The 25319-nt window shown below is 37.2% G+C and overlaps 1 protein-coding gene across 5 annotated transcripts in view; it reads right to left on the reverse strand.

The window, feature by feature from the left end:
- Positions 1-739: 739 nt before the first annotated feature.
- A1CF (APOBEC1 complementation factor) overlaps positions 740-25319 on the reverse strand; it is an 87230-nt gene continuing 62650 nt past the window's right edge. For 4 of the 5 annotated variants that reach the window (XM_082423720.1, XM_082423717.1, XM_082423721.1 and 1 more), the window contains 6 exons: positions 22269-22366; positions 17543-17816; positions 15369-15574; positions 12188-12324; positions 11319-11470; positions 740-8290 (listed from right to left, as the gene is read on the reverse strand). In XM_082423720.1, coding sequence (XP_082279846.1) covers positions 8139-8290; positions 11319-11470; positions 12188-12324; positions 15369-15574; positions 17543-17816; positions 22269-22366 — 1019 coding nt within the window. In that variant the 3' untranslated portion in view covers positions 740-8138. The remainder of the gene's footprint in view (positions 8291-11318; positions 11471-12187; positions 12325-15368; positions 15575-17542; positions 17817-22268; positions 22367-25319) is intronic. The other variant, XM_082423718.1, reaches the window with a different exon arrangement.

Here is a 25319-nt window from a genome sequence, read left to right on the forward strand (position 1 = left end):
TTTTGGGACTTTGGATGAGGAGCAATAAATTGCTATATTATTTAAACCACTGCCATTTTGGACTGTTCCTGGCAGCCAAACCTAATCCTAGCTGATTCAGAATTTGGTACCTAGACGTGGGATGCTACCTGTAACAGAAGGTATTCTGTTAGTACCATCAAAATGTGTGGTATTGGCTTAGTGCAGGGTTGGCAAACTTTTTGTAAAGGGCCGGATGGTAAATTCTTTAGTCTTTATATGCCATCTATGGGCATTGTCACAAATTCTTCCTTTTTTTCAAAACAACTTTATAAAATGTAAAAAACATCTTAGCTCAGTCCTATAAAAATACTACCACCATCCTTAGCTCAAGGGCCAACAAAACACAGGCAGCTGGATTTGGTCCTCCAGGGATGGTTTACTGACCTCCGCTCCCGTCCATTAAGGGATCAGCAGATACCCCCAGGGTAAATGTTGACTTCAGAGCCCACTTACCTTTCTGGAGTCATGTTTTCTCATTGTTTTTTTTGTTTCTTAGTATTCCTCTTGTTTTCTTTATTGATTGGAAAATAATGCACTCAATCATTAAAAGTTACATTTATTCTCGGAAGATGCACCAGAGGGAAATTTTATAAAAGATGTGAATGTAAGGAAGTCACCAAAGGGACACTGCAATTATGGATCATTAATATTTAGGTATTTACTGAAAAAGAGCAAAACTTTAGTTTTCAGGAAAGAAAAAATGAATCAGCAACACATGTTGATACTTTTAAAAACTTTATAATGGTGCTTGAAAATTCAATTAAAATCATTTTACCATCTTGGAATTACACTACTCATCACAATATTGCGTTATTTCTCATTTCATGTGATTTATGATTCTACAGTGCCCATTATCTTCCAAACCAATGATTATTTTCCCAATGAATGAATGTTGTAATTTTACTCAGTATATAGAGATAGATCACAGAGTTTTATAAAACATTGTACTGAAAGTACAAAAATAAGTGCCTTATGCATACTCTTTAATACTGTTTTTGTTTCTTGGTACCTCAGCTAACTAACTTCACATAAATAATGTCAATAATAACAAAAAAGGAAAAGAAGAGATTGTTTAACATCTAGAAACTAGACATACATTTTGCTGACAGCATGCTTTTCATTAAGAGAAGAGATAATAATACCTGGCTATATTGCAGTCAGAAAAGTAGAAAAAAGAACTCATGAAGAAATAGGTATAAAAATGCCAATAATTACATTACATATTTGAACCAGTGATAATGACAGATTGATTTAATAGACTTATCTGCAGCCTGTGAACCCAAAGATCCCTTATAAATTATTGTAGAAAATGCCAAGTTTCAAAATAAAATTTACATTTGAAAATAGGTATACTTCACTGTAAATCATTTATTGCAAAAAATATAGGTATAGATAAGGCTTTTTACGCGGAGTTTTTAATTTTATAAACACAAGTGTATTTAGAAAATAGAAGTTGTTAATAACCAAACTGTTTTCAAGTAAATAAAAAGCATGCGTCCCTGCTCATTAACATCATAAATCAGTATGTGACTTTGTCAACTCCATGTTTTAAAGCTCCTTCTGGGTCTCTAACTAAAATTTTTTCTTCTTTTTAAATTTTTGCATAGTCTGTTATATTTCTCCTGGGGAAAATATTTGAAAACTCATTTTACTTAAGTAGCAATAATGATAGATCAAGAGTTAAATTCGTCTTTAAAAAGGCTTACTATACGAACCTAGTGTTTGGCAGTGATAGTGGAAACAAGGTTTAGAACAGAGTCGATTTATTTTGGGGATTCTGACTAAGTGACAAAACCTACCAGACGACACACTTAAATACGTGCAATTATATTCAGTTTTAAAAACTGCAGAATGGATCACTAGACTGTGTACTCCACTGAGGGAAGAAATTTTTAGAAATAGATTTGTATTCACAGTTTCTGGCATAAGAGTAGGTGCATAGTAAACATAGACTGATCATGCATTCTATGAAGAATAGTTTTGTGGGTTAATAGCAATAGAGACTGTAAAATTTGTTTACTTCTCAATATTAGTAAAGAGAATAAAGGAAGAGTGAAAAGGAATTCCTGTTAAAAAGGAAACTATCTGTTAACATTATTTTCCATTAAAAATAATAAATTCTTTATATGGGATTATATGATGATTTGGGGTGAAGGATAGTTGATGAGCAAACATAATGGTGAAGTTAAATAGAAGGGAGTCAGTGTTTGAGCAAATCTGGAAAACACAGAAGGAGGGAAAAAGACATCGTGCCTCTTAATATGAAGATTTACATAGGAAGTCCTTTCTAGTTTGAGGTGTAGGTACCTTGGTTCAAGGAAGAAAGAACCCAGCAAATGCTCTAAGACCCTACTAATGCCCTCTTGACCTTGACAGGCTAAGCACATGCCCCCAAGAGCTATCTTTCATCTTTTCTTCTGCGTGGCCACGTGGCCAAGTGGCTGCTAGCTCTGTCAACAAAAGGCAGAACTCAGGACCCAGAGCCCAGGGGCAGTGGGAAGAAAATTAGGACCAGCAAGGGGCAGTAGAGGGTCAGCTAGATGGGGAGTGGACTGAAGAGTGGAGAAGATGATGCCTTCCTCTGTGTTCACCATGATCCTACCCCAGTCAGAAAGAAGTGGCAGGGCCTTTTAGTTTAAGCTGTATGTGCTCTAGAGAGGATAAAGCCAATTCTACAACAATAAAAAAACAAAAAGAGCCATAAAGATGGGGTCACTGTATAATCTGTTGTCTAAACTGAGACAAATTTGAGAGTAAGGGGGACAGTTGTTCATTTTAATTGTCGATTGTTAATATTTATAGTGGGACAACAGACATAAGCCTGTACTGCCCTGGCAAACCAGGATGTATTGTCACTCCAGAGAGATGGTGTTAAACCATGAGTGGGGTGGATACCCTTCTGTCTTCAAGAAATTCCTGCTGGCAGCTAACTTTCTTTAAAGACCTGTTTCTTGGTATCTCTCCTCCCCTTAGACAAAGTACCATATGTGAAGAGAGAATGGGGTATATTCTTTTTCTTGATTTCCCTCTCAAAATAGGAGAAAAGTCCACAAGGGAGAGGTGATGCAGAAGTGTTCTATATTTTATTCCAGGCACTTTTGAATGAATGAAGGCTTCTGGTTTTCTAATTACTTTTTACTTCTAGATTGGTTATGAACTTCTCTTCACTATTAGCTAAAGTATAAGGTGTTCTTTTCTCTTTCCTACAAAACTGAGGGTAGCTGGGGATGCATAAAGTCTGCCGTTTCCCATAAATGAGTCTGTGTTCAAGGTATACATTGCTGTTCCTATTAAATTTGTTCATTCTATATTCTGTATCAACATTGTAAGAAAAAGCTGGCTTTTAAAATGTTGGACATTTTGGGGGCAATAGAATATTCTGTACTCATTTTTTATTGAGTAAAAAAAAATTTTTTTAATGTTTTACTCCATAAGTAAAGAGATAGGTATGGAGGTCAGAAAACAAATCTTATTTTCCTAATAGTTTCACTAATTATAGCAGGACTTGCTTTGCTTTGTTCTAATGTTGGCAAACACAAACATACAGTTTGTGAATACTTTACACTTTCTATGAATATGTTCTCATTAAACTGAGAGCATTTTCAAGATGTCACTAGAATGAAGTGAAATTTCAGCATCAGATTTGACAATCAATTTAACAAAACCCAGTAGATAACCGTTGCCTGTCAGGTAGGAATGTCTGTTGCCTAGTTTCTCTTTCAGTAAGTATATTAAAATTCCTAAATTATGCTATTAGTATTTTCTCTTAAAAGTGTTTATCATAAAGTTCACTTATGGTGTCATATTTGAAACTTAGTTTTGTCTTTAGCAGATGTCTCTACAATATATAAAAATATATCTACAAAATATAAAAAGTACCAATTCTCTAGGTTAAGTTGTAGCTATGTTTTCACCCCCTGGAGACTTCTATATGAGTGCAAGGGGGGAATACATGATCGTGGCCTTGTGTGAATATTGGGCACATTGTTCCCTTTTAGTTGTAAGTTACTTTCAGGAAATCTGGGACAGGGCTGGAGTTGCACAACAATAATAAACTTTATCAAACTTTGTAGCTTTGAATACAAGACAGTTTACTGAAAATCCTAACTTTCTTTATTGACCCTTATTTTGCCAAGGCACCCTGGAAAGTTTCCCTATCCCCATGAATTCAAATTGTGACCCAGTTGCCCAAGAAAGAACGATAAAATAGTCATTTAAAAATATAGTGAAAATTAACATAAATTAAAAATTATATTGAAGCAATATTTCTGAAAAGCTAATCTATGTGATTGGAAGAATGTTTTTTTAAAAAAACTTTTATATACGACTAAAATTTCCTGCATAGCTATTAGCAATACATAGCTATAATTTAATTTCCATCCATCATTAGAAAGTTAAACACCTGTGGTTTGGAAATACGTTCTCATTAGTTAGATATTTTTTGAAATACGTTCTCATTTGTTAGATATTTTTTGAAGTCAGTATTTTCTTAACACGAGGTAGCTTTCTAGCAGCATTTTGGGTGCTGTCACCCGAATACCGTGTGGTTTGGCATGATACCAGGTTTGGGCGGGGGTGGATGGGTGTGAATAGTCATCTAGGAAAATTATATTTTGTGGCAGTTAAAGGCAATTCTAGCTAAATTAATGGGGTGGGAGAGAAGTATAGCAATTTAAGAAGAGGAAGCATTTTTAGATAAGAAATTGATATCTAATCTCACTGCTGTTTCATTTCCTCCTAAGTAACATAGGGCTGATTTTAATTCTCATTAAGCTATTAATTACCCACATTTAGAAACCCAATCCTAATTTACTAGATGTTTCTAAATTATTGGTTTGGGTATTTTGTTGTTGTCACTTAGTGGGTTGACTCATTTTAATTTTGTTTCTATGAAGATTTTTTTCTATTAAGCAATAAAGTAAGAAATAGAAAAAGAGATATTGATACACAAGGTATGATAGGTATTAAATAAGTGCTAATTTCTGAAGTTCAAAGATATAAACGTAATGCAAAATAAACCTTTGGTTCTACACTTGATTTTTTTTAAAATCCCAATTTTTAAAGTTTCAAACTCATCATAACAGGAGTTGCTCTACATTACGTAATTTGGGCAAAGGCAATGCAAACATATGGAATGGCGAACACGTTGATACTTTCTATGATTTATGTTCTAAATGGAATTCTCTAGATTTTACTAGAATAAAGTAAGATTTCAGCAAAAAATAAAACCACATCTACTCACTTGAATAAAACTAGTTCTCAGGAAGTAATGTTATGAATACTTGTGACTTTTTTTTCCTTGAGCAAGTAATGAGATGATATTCCAGTGGTAATTTTCTTGATACTTTGCTATTATTGTATATTTATGTCTCTGCTCTTAACCTTTTAAAAAAATGATTATGATTTAATCTGGAACAATGATTTTTTTCTCATAAGATGATTCCTGTATTAACTAATTGTTCATTTTGATTAAATTTAAAACTCCTCTGTATCATAACTTCTTTTTTGCATATACTAGATATGCAGAGTGCCTTTTTATGTTTATTTTCAAAGATTTTAAAGAACATTAAAACTTTTGTTCTTGGAATTTGGAATGCTTCTTTGGACTGATTAGCAATTTGCCTGCCTCCACTGTAATTACTCTCCTTGAGTATGAAAGCAGGTCTGTGGAGGAGTGTAAATTTGGACCTAAGAATTGCTTAAGGAGGAATGTTTCACTTTCTCATACTTAGAATTAGTTTGGCCCAAGAGTTAGTTTGAAGCCAGTATGAATTATATTCACATTCATACTTTTCATGAGATGAATATATGTAAAACTATGATCTGGCTATTTATTTTAACTTAGACAATTTTTTCTTGCATTTTTCTATTTAATAAAAGTGAAATAAAAAAGTATTAAAATACCTACCCTTCCCCCTCCCCGTATCCTCAAGTTCATTCTCTAGTAGGAGAGAGTGGCATGGACATATATACACTACCAAATGTAAAATAGATAGCTAGTGGGAAGCAGCCGCATAGCACAGGGAGATCAGCTCAGAGCTTTCTGACCACCTAGAGAGGTGGGAGGGAGGGAGACGCAAGAGGGAAGAGATATGGGGATATATGTATATGTATAACTGATTCACTTTGTTATAAAGCAGAAACTAACACACCATTGTAAAGCAATTATACTCCAATAAAGATGTTAAAAAAAAAGTATTAAAATAGAGTGGAAATACAAAGAGTATAGCAGTTCCCAAACTTAGTTGTACACTTGAATCAGCTAAGATCTTTAAAAACAAACAAACAAACAAACAAACTGATGTCCGGCTCTCCGATCCCAAGACATTCTGATGTAGTTGGTATGAGGTGTGACCTTGGCATTGGCAGTTTGAAAAGCTCTCCAGGTATTTCTAATGTGCAGTCAAGTCTGGGAAACACTGTCCTCGGAAATATGAAAAGCAAAGCTGAAAGCATGAGGCCTTTCAGAGTTTCAGCTGTAACCTTGAGACCTTTGATATCAGATTGGAGTTAATAGAACTGAAATGTTACAAGGACTCTTAATTGTTGGAATTTACCTGATTTTCATTGGAATCTGGCCTGATCTGGGGTCACAGAATTCCATTCAAGAGTTGACAAAGTTTTCTATGCTTTGGTGTTTATGTCTTCCCTTTAGTCTTGCAGAATTTTACAAAAGCCAAGGGAAATGGAAATCTAGTACTGTATGTCTTAAACCACTAATGAGACTGGAGTGGTAGTAATGGGTATTTTGTGTTTGGACTTTGATTATTTCTGTTTTGAACAAAAAGCCATCATTTATAAGTATGGAAAGAAAGCAGTGCCTTCTACTCCCCAGTTTTTGTAGCCCCCTCACCTCAGATGTTCTAGAGAAGAGACCCAAAACTCTAGGAGATTTTGATAAATAACACCCTTGCTGAATATCTGAAAAATTGGCTTCTAATAATAATCAGTGATGGATATAAAGTTCTCCTGTGATAACTTCAAAACCAAAGGACTCAGATATGGTAAAGGTGTCTGATACTTATTGAAAGTAAAAGGAAGAGAAGGCAGTGGATTTCTTGGCAGATTTAGTATAAGTGGGTTAGATAGTCCAAGGCTGAACCCAGGTTAATAACTGTCTCTGAATGCTGGATGGTGGGCTGGGTGCTACAAAAACATCATAGAAATGAGAGTAAATCTTCACTCCTCCCTTTGAAATGACTTTTCAGCCAATTTGCTGAATAGCAAAAAGTATCATAAATGATATGCTGTAGATTAGATTTATTTGTTATGATATTGGAGATGAGCAAAATGAAATTGAGATGAAAATAAATCAATATGGAAAAGTCAAAATGTTTAAAATGAGAAAAAGTCATTTCAAGTTGGCATGACTATTATGTTGTGGGCATCTTTAGGAAGCATAGGAGTTCTAGGGAAAAAGAGGTGTGAGCTAATGAGTTTAATAAACGATGGGCCTGGATTTGTTTTAACAATAGCTGTAACATATCACATCAATTTCCTAGTCCCCAGGGGCTGCAGGGGATGAGAAGATCCTGACCTATGACAAATTGACTGGATGGAATTTTCAGACTGAAATGATGCTGACGCCATTAAACCTTGGATAGTCTCTCACGAGGTCCAGGCTGTGAACATGCCGCATGCAGTGGGCAACGGGAAACGTGCTTGGAAAAGCATCTCCTACTGTCCCTCTGCCTTTTGTGACTTTGTGTATTACAAAAGCAGCTGTGAGCCAGGGGTTAAGACTCTGGAATTCCTTGGCCCCCTTGGTTGTTACTGGTCTGCTTAGCCCCTGAACTCTTGCTGGCTAAAAGATCTCTCTCCACTCTGTCAGGGTTTGTAAACATACTCCCAAGACATTCAGGAACCTTGGAAGAACAACTTTTGGGGGCAATGGCTCTTTAGCTTCCTGTTAGATAAATGGCTCCTTAACATTGGATTTCATTAGAAATAAAGTTCTCATATCATGGTTCTACATTTAGTATCAATTTAAGCTGTACAGTCTCAGAAAAGGCATCACTCTGGGACAAGTGTTACTTGTGATCATTAGGGGACCAAGTTAGAGGTGTATTTCTTCTAGATTGAGTTTTGTGTGTTTTATTCTTAAAAGCAAGATGTCTTCAGAAGGTTCCATATCCATCCCCTTGGGCAGTCACTGCAAAAGTGGGGTAGACCTCATACGTTGCATATGCTGCTAAGTCTTGTCCCAGGGTCACCGCTTGCTTGAGCTGCGCTGCAGACACAGATGCAGTTGCATTAGGGACAGCGTAGCCTGGAGGAGAAGGCAGAGGAAACTTCATGAAAGGGATTCGGATTTGCTTCCTTTTGGCTTATCGTCTTTATGAAAGATGAAAATTTAACGTATTGCTTAAAGCCAAAAGTTAACGTGTACGTTTTAAAAGGTGCCCTCAGGGGACGTAATATCTGGACTCATTGATTAGGGAAGAGTGTTCCTCAAAGTGGGGTCAACCATTTATAACAGAATCGTTTCACTCTTAGAAAACTGGCAACATGGGGGATAGAGCCCAAGAAACAGAAACTTGACAGGATGCTGAGCTGATTAAAGTTTGACGTTCAGAACTTTTTCAGAGGGTCTCAGAACTTGTAAAGGAGGGGAGGCAGTTGATGGTTGGCAAGGAGATCGGGGTGGGCCCTGTGGGTCTGGTTCTGCTGCATCCCCACCCTTACCTAAATAAAATATTAAAAACCATTGCCTTTACCCAGGGAGGGTTGTAGGGACTGGGTAGGCCAATAGGAGAAATAGTTAAAGTTTTAGCATATTTCTATATAGCACCGTAAAAGCAAATACCTAGGGTGTCCACATTTTGGTCTAAATGGATAGGACAAAAAAATACCTCACCCCACCATCGAGCTGTCTTTGGTGTATGCAGAGGTCTTAGTGCTTGTCCTCACTGTCAGAGAACTAAGGGGTTTGAGTGATAAGGAAATACTCATGTGCTTTCGTATTACTATCATGTCTAGCTGATTAATACTTTTGAAGAAAAGAGCGTAATAGCTATTATCTAAAAGCAGTATTTTCCTGTTAATGTTTTAGACCCAAACCTGGTTATTTCTGAGATGATCCCCAAATTGTGAAAGATGATGAGAAAAAGGGAAAAAGTATACTTAAGCAGCAAATAGGGACCTGATTTTAAAAAAAGAAAGAAAACAAGCCCATTTGGTTTATGTGTTGTGGAAGTCTGCCCAAACCCAGGCACATCGATTTCTTTCTGGTGGCTTCTCAGGAAGTGGTGATGGGAAGCTGGCTGGACTATTTGTAAAAAAATTGAATCCACTCCTTGGCTCGTGCACTTTGGGCAGTAATGCTGACTAATGTGCTAGTGAAGTTTGGTACATTTTCCAAGGATATGAGAAATATGTTAACAATTACTTTCATAATTTTGGAAGCAGTATTTCTAAAGTAAGTAAGTAAAATATACGTGTATGTGCGTGTGTAGCATAGGTTTTATCTTTAGGGATTTTGAAAAGAAAATTGAATTTTCTTTTTCAATTTGGCTAATTTCTGAAGTACAAGAGCATTTGTGTTTTCAATAGATTCTTCCCTTGGAGCCTATTATTCTTTGCTTGACTCCATAGCAAGTGATAAAAGATCTTCTCAAATTCTTAGGCATTCCCAAGGCAATTCTCATGCTCTAAATAATTTTTTTATTTCTTGTAGGAGCAAATAAAAGTGAGGATAAGATAAAACATTTTTGGGCAAAAAGCAAATCCTTTCCAATGTGAAAGCAAACTTTAAAATTCTCCTGGCAGTGGCTCATTTATTTTTATAGTACATTAATTTGGTGTCTTTGGGGTACAGCTTTCTGCAAGACAGGGCCTTAACTTTCTGCAAGAACTGAGAAGCCTGGCACAAGTCCCCAGAACATGGATGTGTCAACGCCCTGTTGTATGGGAAGCAAGCATGGCGCTGATGGCTGCAGCACAGCCCAGGAGGGACCTGGCCCTCGGCAGTGGCAGCTGTTGCCTTGATAACCTCGAAGATGTGCATCACACATCTTCTCCACGTTCTAAGAACAAAGCTGGAATTGAGGTCACATTTGTGCGGGAAGCATGATTAGTTTCGGCTTCACTTGCCAGAATGGAGGCCACATTTGCTAGTTTTGAGAAATAAAAGGAAATGAGAGCCAGCTCAGGTGTTATGGATGTGAGGTATATAGCAGTTCTCATACCTACACAGGACCAATATATGAATTAATCAATTGATAGGAATGTCTTATTTCTAAGCCTAGTCAGAACTCTCTGATTTGGGCTTATGGGAGGAGGTATGCCAACACAATGACAAGTCAGAATGACAGATTTCTTCGAAAGACCTAAACTTTCATTACTAAGAAAGAGTGGAGTTGCTCAAACTAACTACTGAGGGAAAATTTCCAAAAGAAATTTCTTGTCTGGTCCTCTTTAATCTCTAGAGGATTCATTTTTAACTATTAGCATTTGTTGTGGGTACATAATAAATGGGGGAAAGTCTTTTAAATGTGACCCTCAAGGCATGTTGATCTACAAATAGGCTTTACTTTAAGTAATCAGCATATGCCCCAGACCTAAATTATAGAACAGATAAAATGAGCCTGATTAGCCACTTATTGAAATGGTCTCTCTCTTTTTCTTTTTCTCCATCTCTCTCTCTCTCTCTCTCTCACACACACACACATAGAGTTTTTGTCTTAAAATAATTTTAAAAATCTGATCTACACATTTCTTTCAGAAAGCAAAGCAATACCAGTAGAATTGAGTAGAACTGAAGACTAGAGTTGGGGAGGGAGTCCATGGATTGCTTAAAAGCTGATTGGCCTCGGCCAAATGACTTAATCTTTCTGTTGGGGATACTTGGTTTCTTCATCTGTACAATGTGCATGATGATAGAACCTGTCTCTTGTGATGTCACGAGCGTTGCTGAGATAAGTCAGCGCCTGGCACATAGTAAGAGTTCAAATAAACATCATCCATGAATATAGTAGTAGTAGAATGTAGTAGTTCTAAACTCTCTTACTAAAAGTAAAAACCCAAACAAACCAGACGCAGAGAGATTGATTCATTCAAGGTCACACAGCTGCTTATAGCTGAGCTGAGACTAGACCTCCCCCTCGGCTTCCCAGCTCAATTCTCTTGCCTTGTACTTTAATGGCTCACTCATCGGGCAAATTCTTTTTGGTCACAGGTGGTGTAAATCAGATTGATTGTAGCTGGGGTTCACAGATAACTCTGTGAGTCCATGGTCCCAAAGAGGGTCTCCCAAACACTCTCTGCAGGGTGCCATTTCTGGCATTATTTTTCCATACCTGGAAATGCGGTAGCAGAAGCGGCAGCAGCAGCTGCGGTCTGGGCATCGGCTCCATCGGTGGGGATGCCCAGGGTCTGCAGGGTGTACTCGGCTGCATATGTCTTTGCTTCATCCACATAGGCACTTAGCTTCGGGGGTGTGAAAGGGTGGCTGGAAAGCAAAGTCAGTCAGGGTGTGCATTTTAAACTTATGTAGCTGAGACAGGTGAAAACCTAAGGCGCTGTTCACTTTTTTGATCGGATAATGGAATTTTGCGTGGGGACTTATCACTCTCTTTGCTTTTAAAGCTTCCAGATATACATGTGTGTCGGAACATTTGTGAATGGACCTAGAACATCGGTGGGCGATGACATTCCTGGAGCGTACTTGCAACTCATTATAAGTTCTTTCTAATGTACGTGTGAAACACGATGGTTCCTAAAACGTGTAAAAATGCAGGCTCAAGGTAAAATTGAGAAGGTGATAACCACTAATAGAGAGGTTATAGCTTTGGTTCAAAACTTAAACGGCAGGGCATGGTGTTGTTAGGTATAAAAGGGCAGTTTCGTATGGTTCAACCCAAATACTACACGGATAAAAGGATGGGCTGTAGTTTTCACTTCTATTACACTTAACATCTGCAGTTTTCCATTGGTTGATGAGAGTACACAGTCTTCATTGTCTATATGAAATTTAGGGGCTTTGAGATGCTAGTCTCATAGCTGTCACATATATCCCAAGTACACATCTCAACGTTTGCACTGAATGAAAAATGAGTAGGTTGTAGACTTGAATATTTATCTTATTCAGATAGTGATAAAATACACTTAATTTACAAGACTCTTATTCTAAAATCGAAATGATTAGGAATTTGGAGAAGTTACACACATGACAGGATTCTGGCTGGACAGGGCAGGAATAGTTATTTTGTATAAGAAGAGCTGTCTTTGATCTTGTCCAATGGCAGAGTGCAGCTGATACACAGGTTGTCCCCAGTTATTTTTCTGACAAACTTCTTCTAATATCTACAAAAGCAAAAAAAAAAAAAAAAAAAAAAGTGACTTCCCTTCCAAATATCACATTTGCATTATTTCTCTAACTTTCAAGTTTTTAAACTTGAATCTTCAGAGTTTAAGCAAATATAAGAAGATATAAAATGCCACATGGTTTAATGACTCATAAAATTTACGATGAACTCAAGTTGAACTCCATTTAAAATGTTATGTCTATTAATTCATGAAAATCATTTTCACACCATTTATTCTAATACGCTTTTAGTTTAGTCCATTAGCTCTAACGTTTTACCAATAGTTTAATTTACGATTTGTTTGGTATATTTATTCCATTTTTTAAAAAATTGATATTCCAGCACTGTGTAGCTGGATTTACTCATTACTACCCTGAATCCTTCTGTTTATAATGGTTTAGAGAAAATAACCTAAGGATTTATTCTTATTTCATGTCCTTTGTCATAGGGTTTTAACTTTATATTTTCATAAAAATAGAGTTAAAAAGTTTAATGGGTTAGTATTTATTGATGAACATGAATAGATGGGTGCTGATAGTTGCAATGTCTTTGTTTGGCAAAACACCACTTCTGGCTATTTTTATAATGATCTGATTTTTGGAATCTTCCTTCATGTTTTTTTCTTCTGTCATTACTCCAAACCAAATCTTGCCTAAAGGCACGTATTTTCTTCATGCCGAAGTCATTTTTGGTGGCCCACAAGCCCTGATGTTCCCATTGGTCAGCAGATTCAGTAAACTGTGCGAAACAGGGCGTAAGTCCTAAAAAATAACTCTTGGGACAGAACAATTCCCAGGTTGAGTCTGTGGAATTTCTTATCTCATTTGCTCTAACGCTTATCCAGCTGCAATAGCATGACATTTTCCAGTTCACTGAATTTATAGATTGCTCCTATCTCCTCTATTAACTGTTGCTTCTTAATACTCTTAGTTTTGTAGCATCTCTTGTCATCTACAAACTGTTCTCTAAGGTTCCTGGGCAATAGTCAGTTACTTGAGCTGGCAGACATTCTGCCTGCTTGTTTATGCCCATTGTGCAAACACATGTAAAGGATTCCAGCTCTAACTCCTGACTCTGCAGGGCAGCCTGCTCTTCTTGTTGGAAGTTCATAACTCTACCATGGAGTTGTGCAGGCTCCATCTATGCTGGTTGGGGGTGGCATGGCCCTTAATTTCTAAGCCGCAGTGGCAGAAATTCAGAGACAAATTAATTAAGAAAAACTTTCATTAGTTGATAGAGATAGTTACTCGTATGTTACTATATAATTTTTTTTGTAAATTTATTTATTTAATTTATTTATTTTTGGCCACGTTGGGTCTTCGTTGCTGCGCACGGGCGTTTCTCTGGTTGCCGCGAGCGGGGGCTACTCTTTGAGGTGCGCAGGCTTCTCATCGCGGTGGCTTCTCTTGTTGCGGAGCACGGGCTCTAGGCACGTGGGCTTAAGTAGTTGTGGCACGCAGGCTCTAGAGTTCAGGCTCAGTAGTTGTGGCGCACGGGCTTATTTGCTCTGCGGCATGTGGGATCTTCCCCGACCAGGGCTCAAACCCGTGTCCCCTGCATTGGCAGGTGGATTCTTAACCACTGCGCCACCAGGGAAGCCCCCATATATTACTATAGAGCATGACCAATTTCTAACCTGGATTTAATATAAAACCAGAGATCATTACTCATGCTATGGCAGTTCTTAGAACTATTACCCAGAATTTATGACAATGAGTATTTTTTATTTTCTAAAAATACTTCTGGGTATCCTTGTACTTTAATTAAGTTGCTTATTTTAGGTTTTAACCCAAGATAGATTGGATTGACTAGCTTTTGTGTTTTCTGAGCAAAGCTCCATCATGGCACTTACTAGATTTTATTGTAATTATTATGTGTCAGGATCTTCTCACTGGATTGCCATATGATTTTTGATGGCAAGGGTTGTGTTATATTCACTTTTCCATCTCCAGCACCTAGCACAATACTTGGTGCATAATGCGTGCCCCCCAGATGGTTTTTGAACAGACACATGATTACTATTTACCACTCTGATAGGCATCCTTTAAAAAAAAATTGTATGGGGAGGGCTAGCAAAAACTGTAGATGAGCTAATTTATATGTATAAGAAAGCCATTAATACACCAAAAACAAACAAAAAAACCCACTCAAGATGAGATTTTAGAAAATCAAATTTTCTACTTGATTGCAATCATAAGGCTACTCCCATAAATTTGGGGCTTATACCTTTGGGGTGGGAGTTGGAAATTTTCCTTTAGGATATATAAACTGTCAATCTGAACAACTGGATATTGATTATTCAGCCAAAGTGTCTCTGCAGAGAGTCCAGCATGGACTGCACGTCCAGAGGGGACAGTGTAAGGTTAACACAGATCCTGTTTTGTTTTATTTTTAACCCTGTTGTCCAGTTTCCATACTGGAACAACTTTCATAACTTTTAATTTTCCGGTAATAAAATCATAGCCACATGCAGAAACGTGGAAACTTAGAATTGTGAAATGGAAGCAAAAAATTTACCTTAATGTTACTGTCCAAATACAGTCATTGTAGATGACTTGATTTGACGCGGCTGATGGCATCTTATAGTTAATATGAGTAATGATACACCAGAGATAGCACAGTGTTCTCTCTTAGACACAGTGCTTCCAATAAACGATGTTCTAAATGATCTATTCATTCCCTGTCATGAGTGCTCTTCATTTGCCAACCAGCCTTGCTTCATTTTATTCTCATTTAAAGTATTGGTTGATAATTCTTGGTAGTGCTCAGGATCCTTGCATTTCAGTGGAAGATTACTTAAGATGTCAAATTTCATAATTTAAAATAAAAAGAGTCTAAAAATGAAACAATTGTACTCAACACCCACTTTTCTCTCACAGTACATTATGTTGATTGGCCACTGTATCCATTTAATAAAACAAAACAAAACAAGACAACAGCTGAAGTAGGGATCAAGTCAAATCCTTTGATGAATGGTGGATGATGGTCTTTGGCCCAACGTATACAAACTATCCAAGTTATCTCTGGAATAACATTACCTACCTGTGGAGCAAGTTTAATTCCTTGGGGTTTTAAAGTGACAGGATTCATTGGGGTGAGCTCCATCCCAGGCAAAAGATCATAGAGTTTGTCTTCTCTCTTGTCTCCTTTGACCTGGTATCCTCGACCCAGGCCTGTGTAAGCCAAATAGCCACGGCCGCCCAGTCCTCTCACTCCCGCAGCCCCTACAGGTACATTCATGTAAATTTCTAGGAATGTAAGAAGGCATTAAACCGAATCAAACCACCAGAAAATCACCCTGAATCTTACTGTAATGGAAAAGTTAGCCCAAGTCACATTGATTATTTCCCTGAAGACGGATAGAAAACTCCAGGATTCTAATGTAATGAAACTCAACATAAGATAGGGTTCACCACAGGTGTCTTTTTTTTTTTTTTTTAAACTGTCTGTGGAAGAAAGCAATACTATCAAAGCTATGGATAAGTACACGTGCAACTTGAAAACTTTGGTACAGAGAAATTTTGCAATTTCTCTCTTCAGTTAACCTTTCGTTGACGTTTTTCTGTAGACTAATAAATGTTGGGAAGGTATTTATGAAAACATCCCAGCATGATATGACCACATGTATTAAAATAAATCTTGCCTTTTTGTCTTTGATCAGTAAATTAGAAATGAATTCTAGTTTCCCTAATATTCCATTCATGATGGCCTGCTGGAAAACCAACATTTAGAAAATGTGTTTTAAAACTCACCATTTTCTCTCTTATATTCTATCAATGTGAGGCTTAAATTTCCATTGAGTTTCATTAATAGATTCCTTTTGATTTTTTGTTTTGCCACATTGCTACTTTGATTCCCTATTGGTGGCATAAAGAGATAAAAAATTAAATTGATTACCCTTCATCCATGAATATCATTCATTGATTCCTTTCTTGTTATAAGACAGGTATTTTTTCCCTTGGAGTGAAGTTTGTTTTTTTCCTACATTACAACTGGTTGACAACTTATACTTAATGTAGGGATTGTTTAATGATGTGATTTTAGATCATAAATGTACAATGTTTTAATGACATAATTATCAAACCTATAGACAGATTATCCTGAAGGAAATCCTGAAGATTTCTTTTACTTTACAATTTTGGGTGGAGTGATTGTATTACGAGTATGGAAATTTTAAGGCTGTTGAAGACTAGAGTTCCTAGGATGGTCAATTCAGTTCTCCTGAAAAATAGTAAAACACAGTAAGATAATTGTATCCACAGTAATCTGGACATGCCCCTTTGCTTCTAGTCAAACCCGAGAATAGAATTAAGTACACAGTTTGCTGTTGAATTGCTCAGACTGGTGTCATATTTGGCAGACAGATCTGAGATTCTGCAGTCATTGGTTCCTAGCAGAATCACTCTGAAGTATCCCATCAGGCAGAGACAAAACAGTTTCTTGAAAATAAAACATGCTTTCCTTATCTTTTACATTTTTTGAAATAACTGAGCTCAGAAAACTGCTTGAACATTTGGAATTCTCACAGGATTCAGCAGGAAAGATGTGTTGTTTGGCAGTAAGATTGAGGTTGCGTTTTTTTTTTTGTTTGTTTTTAATTTTTCTATTTGGACTTTACTATTTGTTTCCCGATATCCTGGAGAAACAAGTTGATTTCCTTAGTAATGTGGCTTTCTAGAAGGCATAGCACATAGTTCTTGGGGGAGGTCAGATGAGAGCATCTCATATATCTGTTAGAATATATTTATGATAAATTGTGATTTATATATGGATGTTATGGCACTGACTCACCATCCAATACACATGTGTCTTGATATTTGAGGTTAACTGGTTTCCACTGAACCATACTACTCTCAGTTGGAAGTTTTGTAATGAGTCACATATGACTTCAATATGGTAGTACAGTGGTAAGGAAGAAACTAATAATTGTGGACCCGAGTTTTAGTTTGTACACATTTTACGGGCCCATGCAAAGATCAAATGTGTACATTAGACTCATTTATACTGTGTTCCGACCAAGTTTTTTCAATAACCAGTTGTAATGTGAAAAAAGATTCATATGGAAGGAAAACTATTGATATAATATTTGATTTTCAATAAACAATTTTCCAGTTCTTGTCTCCCAGTGGACCCATCCAATTTGTCTAAGGCTATTGCAATACAAAGCATTTGAAATCGCAGAGTTTTTTCCTAAGTCAAGAGCTGATTAATGTTACCTCTAACAGAAGGGGCTCTGATAATGGCCCTGTTGCCAAGATGTCCTTTGGTGGCTGGGAAATGAAGGCTGGGAATCGCTGTGTAGGCCTGGGGGGCATAGAAGACAGGAGCTCCAAGGTAGGCTGTGGTGGGATCATAAACATGGCCCAAGGAGTAGGTGTACTCTCCCTGAAGCATGGTGCCCCTTCCACCCGTTCCTCGGGTGTACCTAACATAACTATCCTTGTCCACTGGTTTGGCTAGGGTCACTTCGATGGGGGACCCATCCAGCACCTGTTTTAGACAGCAAGGAAAAAGCAACGTGAAAAGATATGAAGACAACCAGGTGTGGCTGAGCCCTAGTAACACGTCTCCTTCTAAGTGTTAGTCTAGTTGCTGCTGTGTTTACTGACTGTTTCACTTATATGTGTGAATGAAAAATATTGCCTCTCATATCAGTAAACAAAGGATGTTGCAGCCATCGAGCCATCACATTACATACTCCCCCAACGGTGATCCTGAGGAAACTCAGGATGAGAAAACACAAGATACTGGCCTCAGAGCGCTGAGGTGCATATCAAAGGAATGATTTCAATGAGCACAGAGTTCTGCATCTTCCTATACATAGAAAGTGCTAAATTCCTTAACTTGAGATATCTGGCTTTCTTTAACTGACAGTAATCTTTTGATGTTCCAACTACCTGGTCTTTGTTGCAAAAACTCCTACATATCCTGGCTCTTCTCTTCCCTCTTCGGAGCAATCCCTTAGAGCTATCTGAAAGGCTGTCTCCTGGGCTTGAAGTCCTCAGAATATCCACAGAATAAAACGTAATTCTCAACTTTTAGATAGTGCAATTTTTTTCCATCGGCATACGTATCTTATCTTTTCATAGGTTCTTGTTTTGTGTGCCAGCTGAGTTTTCCCTGAGTGGTTTGTTGGTAAATTGCATATAATCTATCAACAGGTTTGACAGTGAAAAGTTGGCCACTGTCTATCGACATATTAGTTACAAATTTATTAAGTGAATACCATTACTGAGACAGATAATTATGTAATATTTATATGTGATATATATTTTTAATTACCTATTTATATAATTATTCTAAGAAATTTTAGGTTAATTATGGATGGAATATAATCTCCAGTACCTAGCACAGTGTAATGAAGATGAAAAGAAACCAATAAAAGATCTTACCAATTGTTAACACCTTGGCATGGGCAGCATATCAGGCCTTTCCAGCTGCCAGCCAGGTACGTGTCTTACTCCTTGGTGCAGCTACGCAATAGGTGAATTTTTACTGGAAGAGAAGTGAGGCTTAAAAGTGGGGCCCTGCTTAAGGAAGAGGAATCATTGAGGGTACTGCATTGTCCCCTGTAGGTGCTTCCTTATGAAGCAACCTTTTGATCTGCTAAACAGCTGGGAACTAACAAACAGGGATGGCAGGGCAGTACTGAAGTTTCTCAAGTCAGGCACTACTTAAAACTTGTCCTCAAGAATTGTTGAAGTGGTTTTTTTCTGACACAAGTTTCTGACATTTTGTAACCAGATCCAGATATCGAAGATAATGGCTGTGTGTAGATCTACAAATGTGACTTGCTTTTATGTGCTGCTTGCATACACAAGAGCCAAAGATAGCTCTCAACAAATACTTGATAGATTGATGAATTTCTTATCAAAGGGACAAGGTGTTTTGAGGAAACAGTTGGTGGCTTCTTTCAAATAAGAATGTCATTTGTTATAAAGAAAAGAAATGATGTAAAGTGTTCCTGCAAAAATTCCCTTTCACAGCAGCTCATGATTTCATGAGTGATTCAGTGGTTCCTGCATCACTGAAGTTTGCTGGACAAAATTTGTGCTTTATGCTCATCCTAATCATTTTGGTCAGCCTCTTGTTCCTAGTTACATGTATCTACCCTACTTTTTAGTAGCTGGAGTCAGCATCAAATATGTTAGATGGACCACACTGAGAGATAGAATTCAGCTCATATTCAACTCTATTACATTGATGTTGATGTAATTAGAAGAAACAGACTTGGAGTATTAAAGAAATGGGGTGACCTTGGATGTAATTCTTTGTCTTCGGTACTGTCTTGAGGAAGATAAGATACCCAGATAGGTCTCTGCTTATAGGAACTTCCATATCAAGAGATGTTTTTAATATTTTAACTGCCAAGTCAAATTTCTTACTGTAACAGATTTTGTTCTGCATTACTCTGCCCCTCTAACCCTGTTTTAAACCCAGTACTGTATTTCACTTATTTGGTTTAGATGTTTCAAGATCTAGGACAATATCTTATTAACCTGTATAGCCACAAGCCCAGCAAAATTTCTCTCATGTCGTAGACATTCACAAGTATTTACAGAATAAGTGAATAATCACGTGCAAACTTCAATTCATCACCTTTCTTTCCAAATAGGTTTCTCTTCTTGACTTCCCTATCAGCCTTTTTCTGGTCTCCTATATTGAAAACCTATAATGACTCATCTTTCTTTCTCACTGCTATATCCATTCAGTTGCTTGATCCTTTGAATTCACCCCCCCATAGTCTTGTATAGAGCTCTCTCCTACATTCCATTCCCACCCTTATTCAAGCCCTTATTTCTTCACATTTGAGCGACTATAATAGTTTTTTAACTAGTTCCAATTACATCTCTCTCTCTACTCTATGAAACTTCAATTCTTAAGAGGTTAATTTCCCTAATTTGTTAACATGATCATTACTCCACTGCACAAAAAAAAAACTTCAAAGCCTCACCTTGTCTAATAAATTAAATATAAATATCCATATGTATACTTAAAAACCTTCATAGTTCCTAGGCAAACTTACTTTTGATTTTCCCATACCACATTATAGTTAAATATTATTATAATATTTAGTATATATATTTATAATTACACTGAATATGTATTTAACTACATAATACATGTATACATTGCTATAAAAATGTCTAGCTCTAAATATATTAGCTGCAAAAATTGGAAACAATTTGAATACTTTTCCACTGTGATTATTCCAATGTAATTATTTAGCATTTAATTTATGATGATCCCTTCTCAGTAGGCATCATATATCCCTCAAGAATGTTTTCAAATTGAGAAACTCATCTACCAACTGTTTTCAAAGTAATAACATTGTTATGATAATAAATATAATCATCAATGAAGAAGAAATAATGTTTTGCTTCATAGACATGCATTTAAATATACATTAATTTTTGTGCCGCAGTTTTCTTTTTGTGTTTTTGGAGTCAGTACTTTTCCCCCCCTATCAGGATTCAAACTCTTCTGTAGGCTCATAAGCCCAGGCCCCACTGTGTCTGAAGGGCCTGTGCTGGGAGACCATTTATTTGCCCTCCAGATCCACTTCCCACTGGTCTCCTGCCTCCCAGCTCTGGCAGGGTGTTCTGCATGGCACCCTCTTCAGGGCTCCTGGGCTTTCTGGATTATGATTGGATTTGGCCAATGGAGAGGCCTGGCAGGAGGATGGAGGGAGAGAAAACAGTGAGTTCAAGCCATTTCTTCTCTTGGCTCCCTCTCTGAGAGGTCGCCTTGGCCTGTATGTGTCCACTGGCCAAAGGTCATTACTTTTCTCAGAGACCTGCCCTTTAGAATCCTGTCTCCTTTAGATTTCCTGTTCCTTCTGTAGCCCCTTGTCCCCTGGGGTTCAGGAGTGGGTGAGCCCCAGGTTCCTGCACTGTCTCTTTTAATTACCTTACCCCACACTCACATGTTTGTAATTAGTCCCTTTGCCAACTGTCTCCTATTAGGACTGACTGATGCAAGGTCCGGCAGGTGAAACAGCCCTATGTGTGTTAGGTTCCTAGCAAAGCAATCTACTTTTACTGTTCTCCAATCATATCTTGCTCTTTCCAAATTCTGTGCCTCTGTCTGAGACTCCCTCTCCTTTTCCATGTTTTTTCTTTTGGAATTCTGCCCAACTTTCATGGCTTCTCTTAAATATTATCTTCTCTTATCCATGAAGATTTTCTGATTCTTTATGACCCACTCCTCTTTCCTTTGCACATTCTCACCACTTCTTTTTATTTTTTTTTTAAACAAAACTTATCTGGCTGGACTTTGCAGAAGTTCTGCATACTTGTCTTAATCTTCCAGCTGACTTTTAGCCCCTTGATAAACATCTTTGGTTTGATCCTTTTTGTATCCCAAACATTATTTAGCATGGTAAGTGGTCTACAAAAGCCTTTTAATGTTTATTGGAGTAAGAAGTAAATGTTATATTGGTTTCTATATACAAATCAGAAGTAAGGATATAGTATTTGAGTTTTCCCCAGACCTTACTCTTGGCAAGGTGAAGAGATTCCAAGGCTTCCAGAGTTTGGAAGATCAAACTCTGAGGGCAAAATAATAACCTTGACATCTTTTTAGATTATCAGCCTCCAAAATCCTGCACTACAAAGGTGATAATTTCTTTGAAATAGAGAAAACTGGAATTGAGGAAAAACACTTCAGGATAATCCACTCTGACTCTCTCTTTCTAAAGAAATTGAGGACCAATGACATGCCCAAATCAGCCAAAATTAGAGATAGAATTGGACATATGAGCCACATCTCCATTGTATTTTCCATCACTTCTCTTTTGTTCATCTTAGATGGATTGAGGCAGCCATGTCAGAGATGAAGGAAGGCTGAGAGAGAAGGACTTGCAGGACTGTTCCCTTGAATAAAACTTCCACACCAAACTTTGATGGAACCTGTACATATTTTTTCTTTGTCCTACATTACCTTCCCATTTAAAGCTTTCATAGCCTCCACCGCATCTTCTCTGTTAGTGAAGTGCACGAAAGCATAGTCTCGGATTTTCTTTACCCTCTCCACAGCACCTGGAAGCAGATTGAAAGTAGCCCCATTAGCAAACCTGAGATAGCATTGAACATGATATATTTAAGCATTTAGCTTCTAAGAATATTTTATCCTTTTTTTTTTGGAGACTCTATTTAAGTAAGGAGGTCATTGAAAATATTTCCTGTGTCCAGGTTTAAAATTCTGTACATTCAACAGAAGATTTTTTTCTAATTTTTAAATAATACTCATATTCTGCCTTATTATAATTAGTTGTGGATTTGTGTTTCCACTTCCTAGATTATAAGATCTTTGAGGGTAGGAACGGTATCTTGTTTTGTATATTATATAATATAAAAGATAGTAACTTATACATGGTAAAATATTATTGAGTTGAACTCAATTATTGGTCATATTATAAATATATATTTAGGTAATTACCTTTTTAAATTTTATGGCTTTTTCCCCAGAAAAATACCTTGTCTCTTTTGATTTATATAATAAAAAGTGTTAGAGTTAGGAGGGACTTTAGTAATAATTTAATTTTTAATTCATTTTACCTTAATTTATTTATTTTTAACTTAATGATTTGGAATGTAAGGTTCTGATAAGGTATGCGAGATTTATGAGTTCACATAGCTAGGAACTAGAACTCAGATCTCCCATCTGCTTATCTCATGCTCTCTTGATCAAAACAAACAAACAAAAAATAGTTTGTGAAAGAACATCTGAAAACCAAGATAGTTCCTTACGATGCTGTTCATAATATCTAAAGGTTGGAAACAATGTAGATATCTACTAATACTACCTTGAGGTACCTCTTTTATAGAAGCATTCACACATATGCAAAAAGATCATGCATAGGGGTATTCATTACACCAGTCAGTTGAAATAGCAAAAATAAAACAATGTCCAATTTCATGAGAGTGATTAAATTTCGTATATTCTTATTAAATAACACTAAGGAGTCTTTAAAGAGAACAAATAGGCCTATATATACATGGAAAGATTCAGAGCCTGTTGTTAAATTTAAAAATTTACAAAATAATATGTATAATATCATAGCATTTACGTTTTTAAAAATCCCAACCGGCATACATGTGCACATAAATATGAATACACACACAGAAAGAGAACTGGAAGCATAAAGATCAGACCATTAGGAGGGGTTACTTCAGTAATGGGGAGAAAAGTTGGGGAGAAGAAAGGGGACTTTGATATTTTAATTTATATTCTCCAGTATTCTACAAATATTAGCAAGGCTTATTTATATTATTCGTGTAATAAAAAAAATAACAAATCAAACTATCCTATTTTTATGCAGAGGGATTGCTGAATATGTTGATGGTAATGTGTAAAAATAAAGTTCTACTGAGATGGTTGAGCTTTATATTTTACATTTTATTATGAAATGTTGCTTACTCAATTTTAAAAATAGAACTTTTGCCTAGAGTGAAGGTAAGATGGAAACTTGTTTAACATTAACCTGTTAATTTAGCATGTAAATTACCCCCTTTTAGTTATAGTCTCTTGGGTGTATCTTGAGAGAACGGGTTTTCTTCTATCCTTAGTTTCCAGAGACAACCTAGGATGGAACCCCATGCCAGGGAGGATCAGAAGAGAGGAGGAGAGAAGTCCTCCTTTTCCCCTCTCCCTGTCAAAGTTCAGTTATCTACCCTCTTAGGTTCAAGGTCACAAAGGCAATTAGGTTTCTACTCTATCATGAGGTTCAATGGCTATAAACTGTCTTCCTTTGCAATAATAGTAGGGTTCTAATGTAAGGATAAATTTAAAATATTGCAGTACTTCTCTTCTCTCACCCCTCAGCATTCAACCCTTGACTTCTTATGATAGTGGTTGTACGGAGCAAAATGGTCTGGCTAAGCTGAAAATAAATAAAGGTATTTGAGACCATGAACCATGGGACATGTGATTAACCGAACTTCTAACCTGGTCCCTTTATTCCTTCAGTGTCAAGTGGGGTAATTATTGTGACTTAACCTTATGTCTTATCTTGGTAATTAAGAAGTAAAAAGTGGGCCAATGAGGACCTCTACCTTTCCAGTGTTTGCCCCATTCATTCTCCAGTGCCATCCTCCACCCAGGCTCCACTGTTAGCTCCCAGAGGCATTTTGGTATTGTCTTTACCCTAGTTCCTACCTAGTGTTTTGTACACAGGGGCTGAAACCAAGTAGGGCCCTCTGGGGCCCCCAGGCACTGAAACCGAGTGGGACCTGGGCACAGAAGATGAGCAAATATTATCAGTCAATTCACACTCCAACTCCTATCATTCACATTAGTTAGGTGGCACTTCAGATGATAATGGATTTTGATGTTCTCAAATTCTGCTTGTAGATATTGAAATCAGCTTGCATTTTTGAACAGTAATGTCCAGCCACACATGCTTTTGGAAATCTTTTTTTTTTCTTTAACTTTATTTTATTTATTTATTTATTTTTGGCTGTGTTGGGTCTTTGTTGCTGTGCACGGGCTTTCTCTAGTTGCGGCGAGCAGGGGCTACTCTTCGTTGCGGTGCACGGGTTTCTCACTGCAGTGGCTTTTCTTGTTGCGGAGCATGGGCTCTAGGCGCACGGGCTTCAGTAGTTGTGGCATGCGGGCTCAGTAGTTGTGGCTCGCGGGCTCTAGAGCACAGGCTCAGTAGTGGTGGCGCGTGGGCTCAGTTGTGGCATGTGGGCTCAGTAGTTGTGGCACGCAGGCTCAGTAGTTGTGGCGCATGGGTTTAGTTGCTCCGCGGCATGTGGGATATTCCCAGACCAGGGATAGAACCCGTGTCCGCTGCATTGGCAGGCGGATCCTTAACCACTGCGCCACCAGGGAGGTCCTAGAAATCTTAAGATGTGAAAATTTAACCTCATAAATCAGACAAATTAGAAAGTGAGAGTTTTTATCATAAAAGCTGGTATTCTCTACAATAGTATTCAACATATGGCTTATTTTAATATGTTCCTTCTTTGTGCATAGGAATTTGTTTAT

Source organism: Balaenoptera physalus (genome assembly GCF_965194825.1).
Source record: "Balaenoptera physalus genome assembly, chromosome: 14".
Classification (NCBI taxonomy): Eukaryota; Metazoa; Chordata; class Mammalia; order Artiodactyla; family Balaenopteridae; genus Balaenoptera; species Balaenoptera physalus.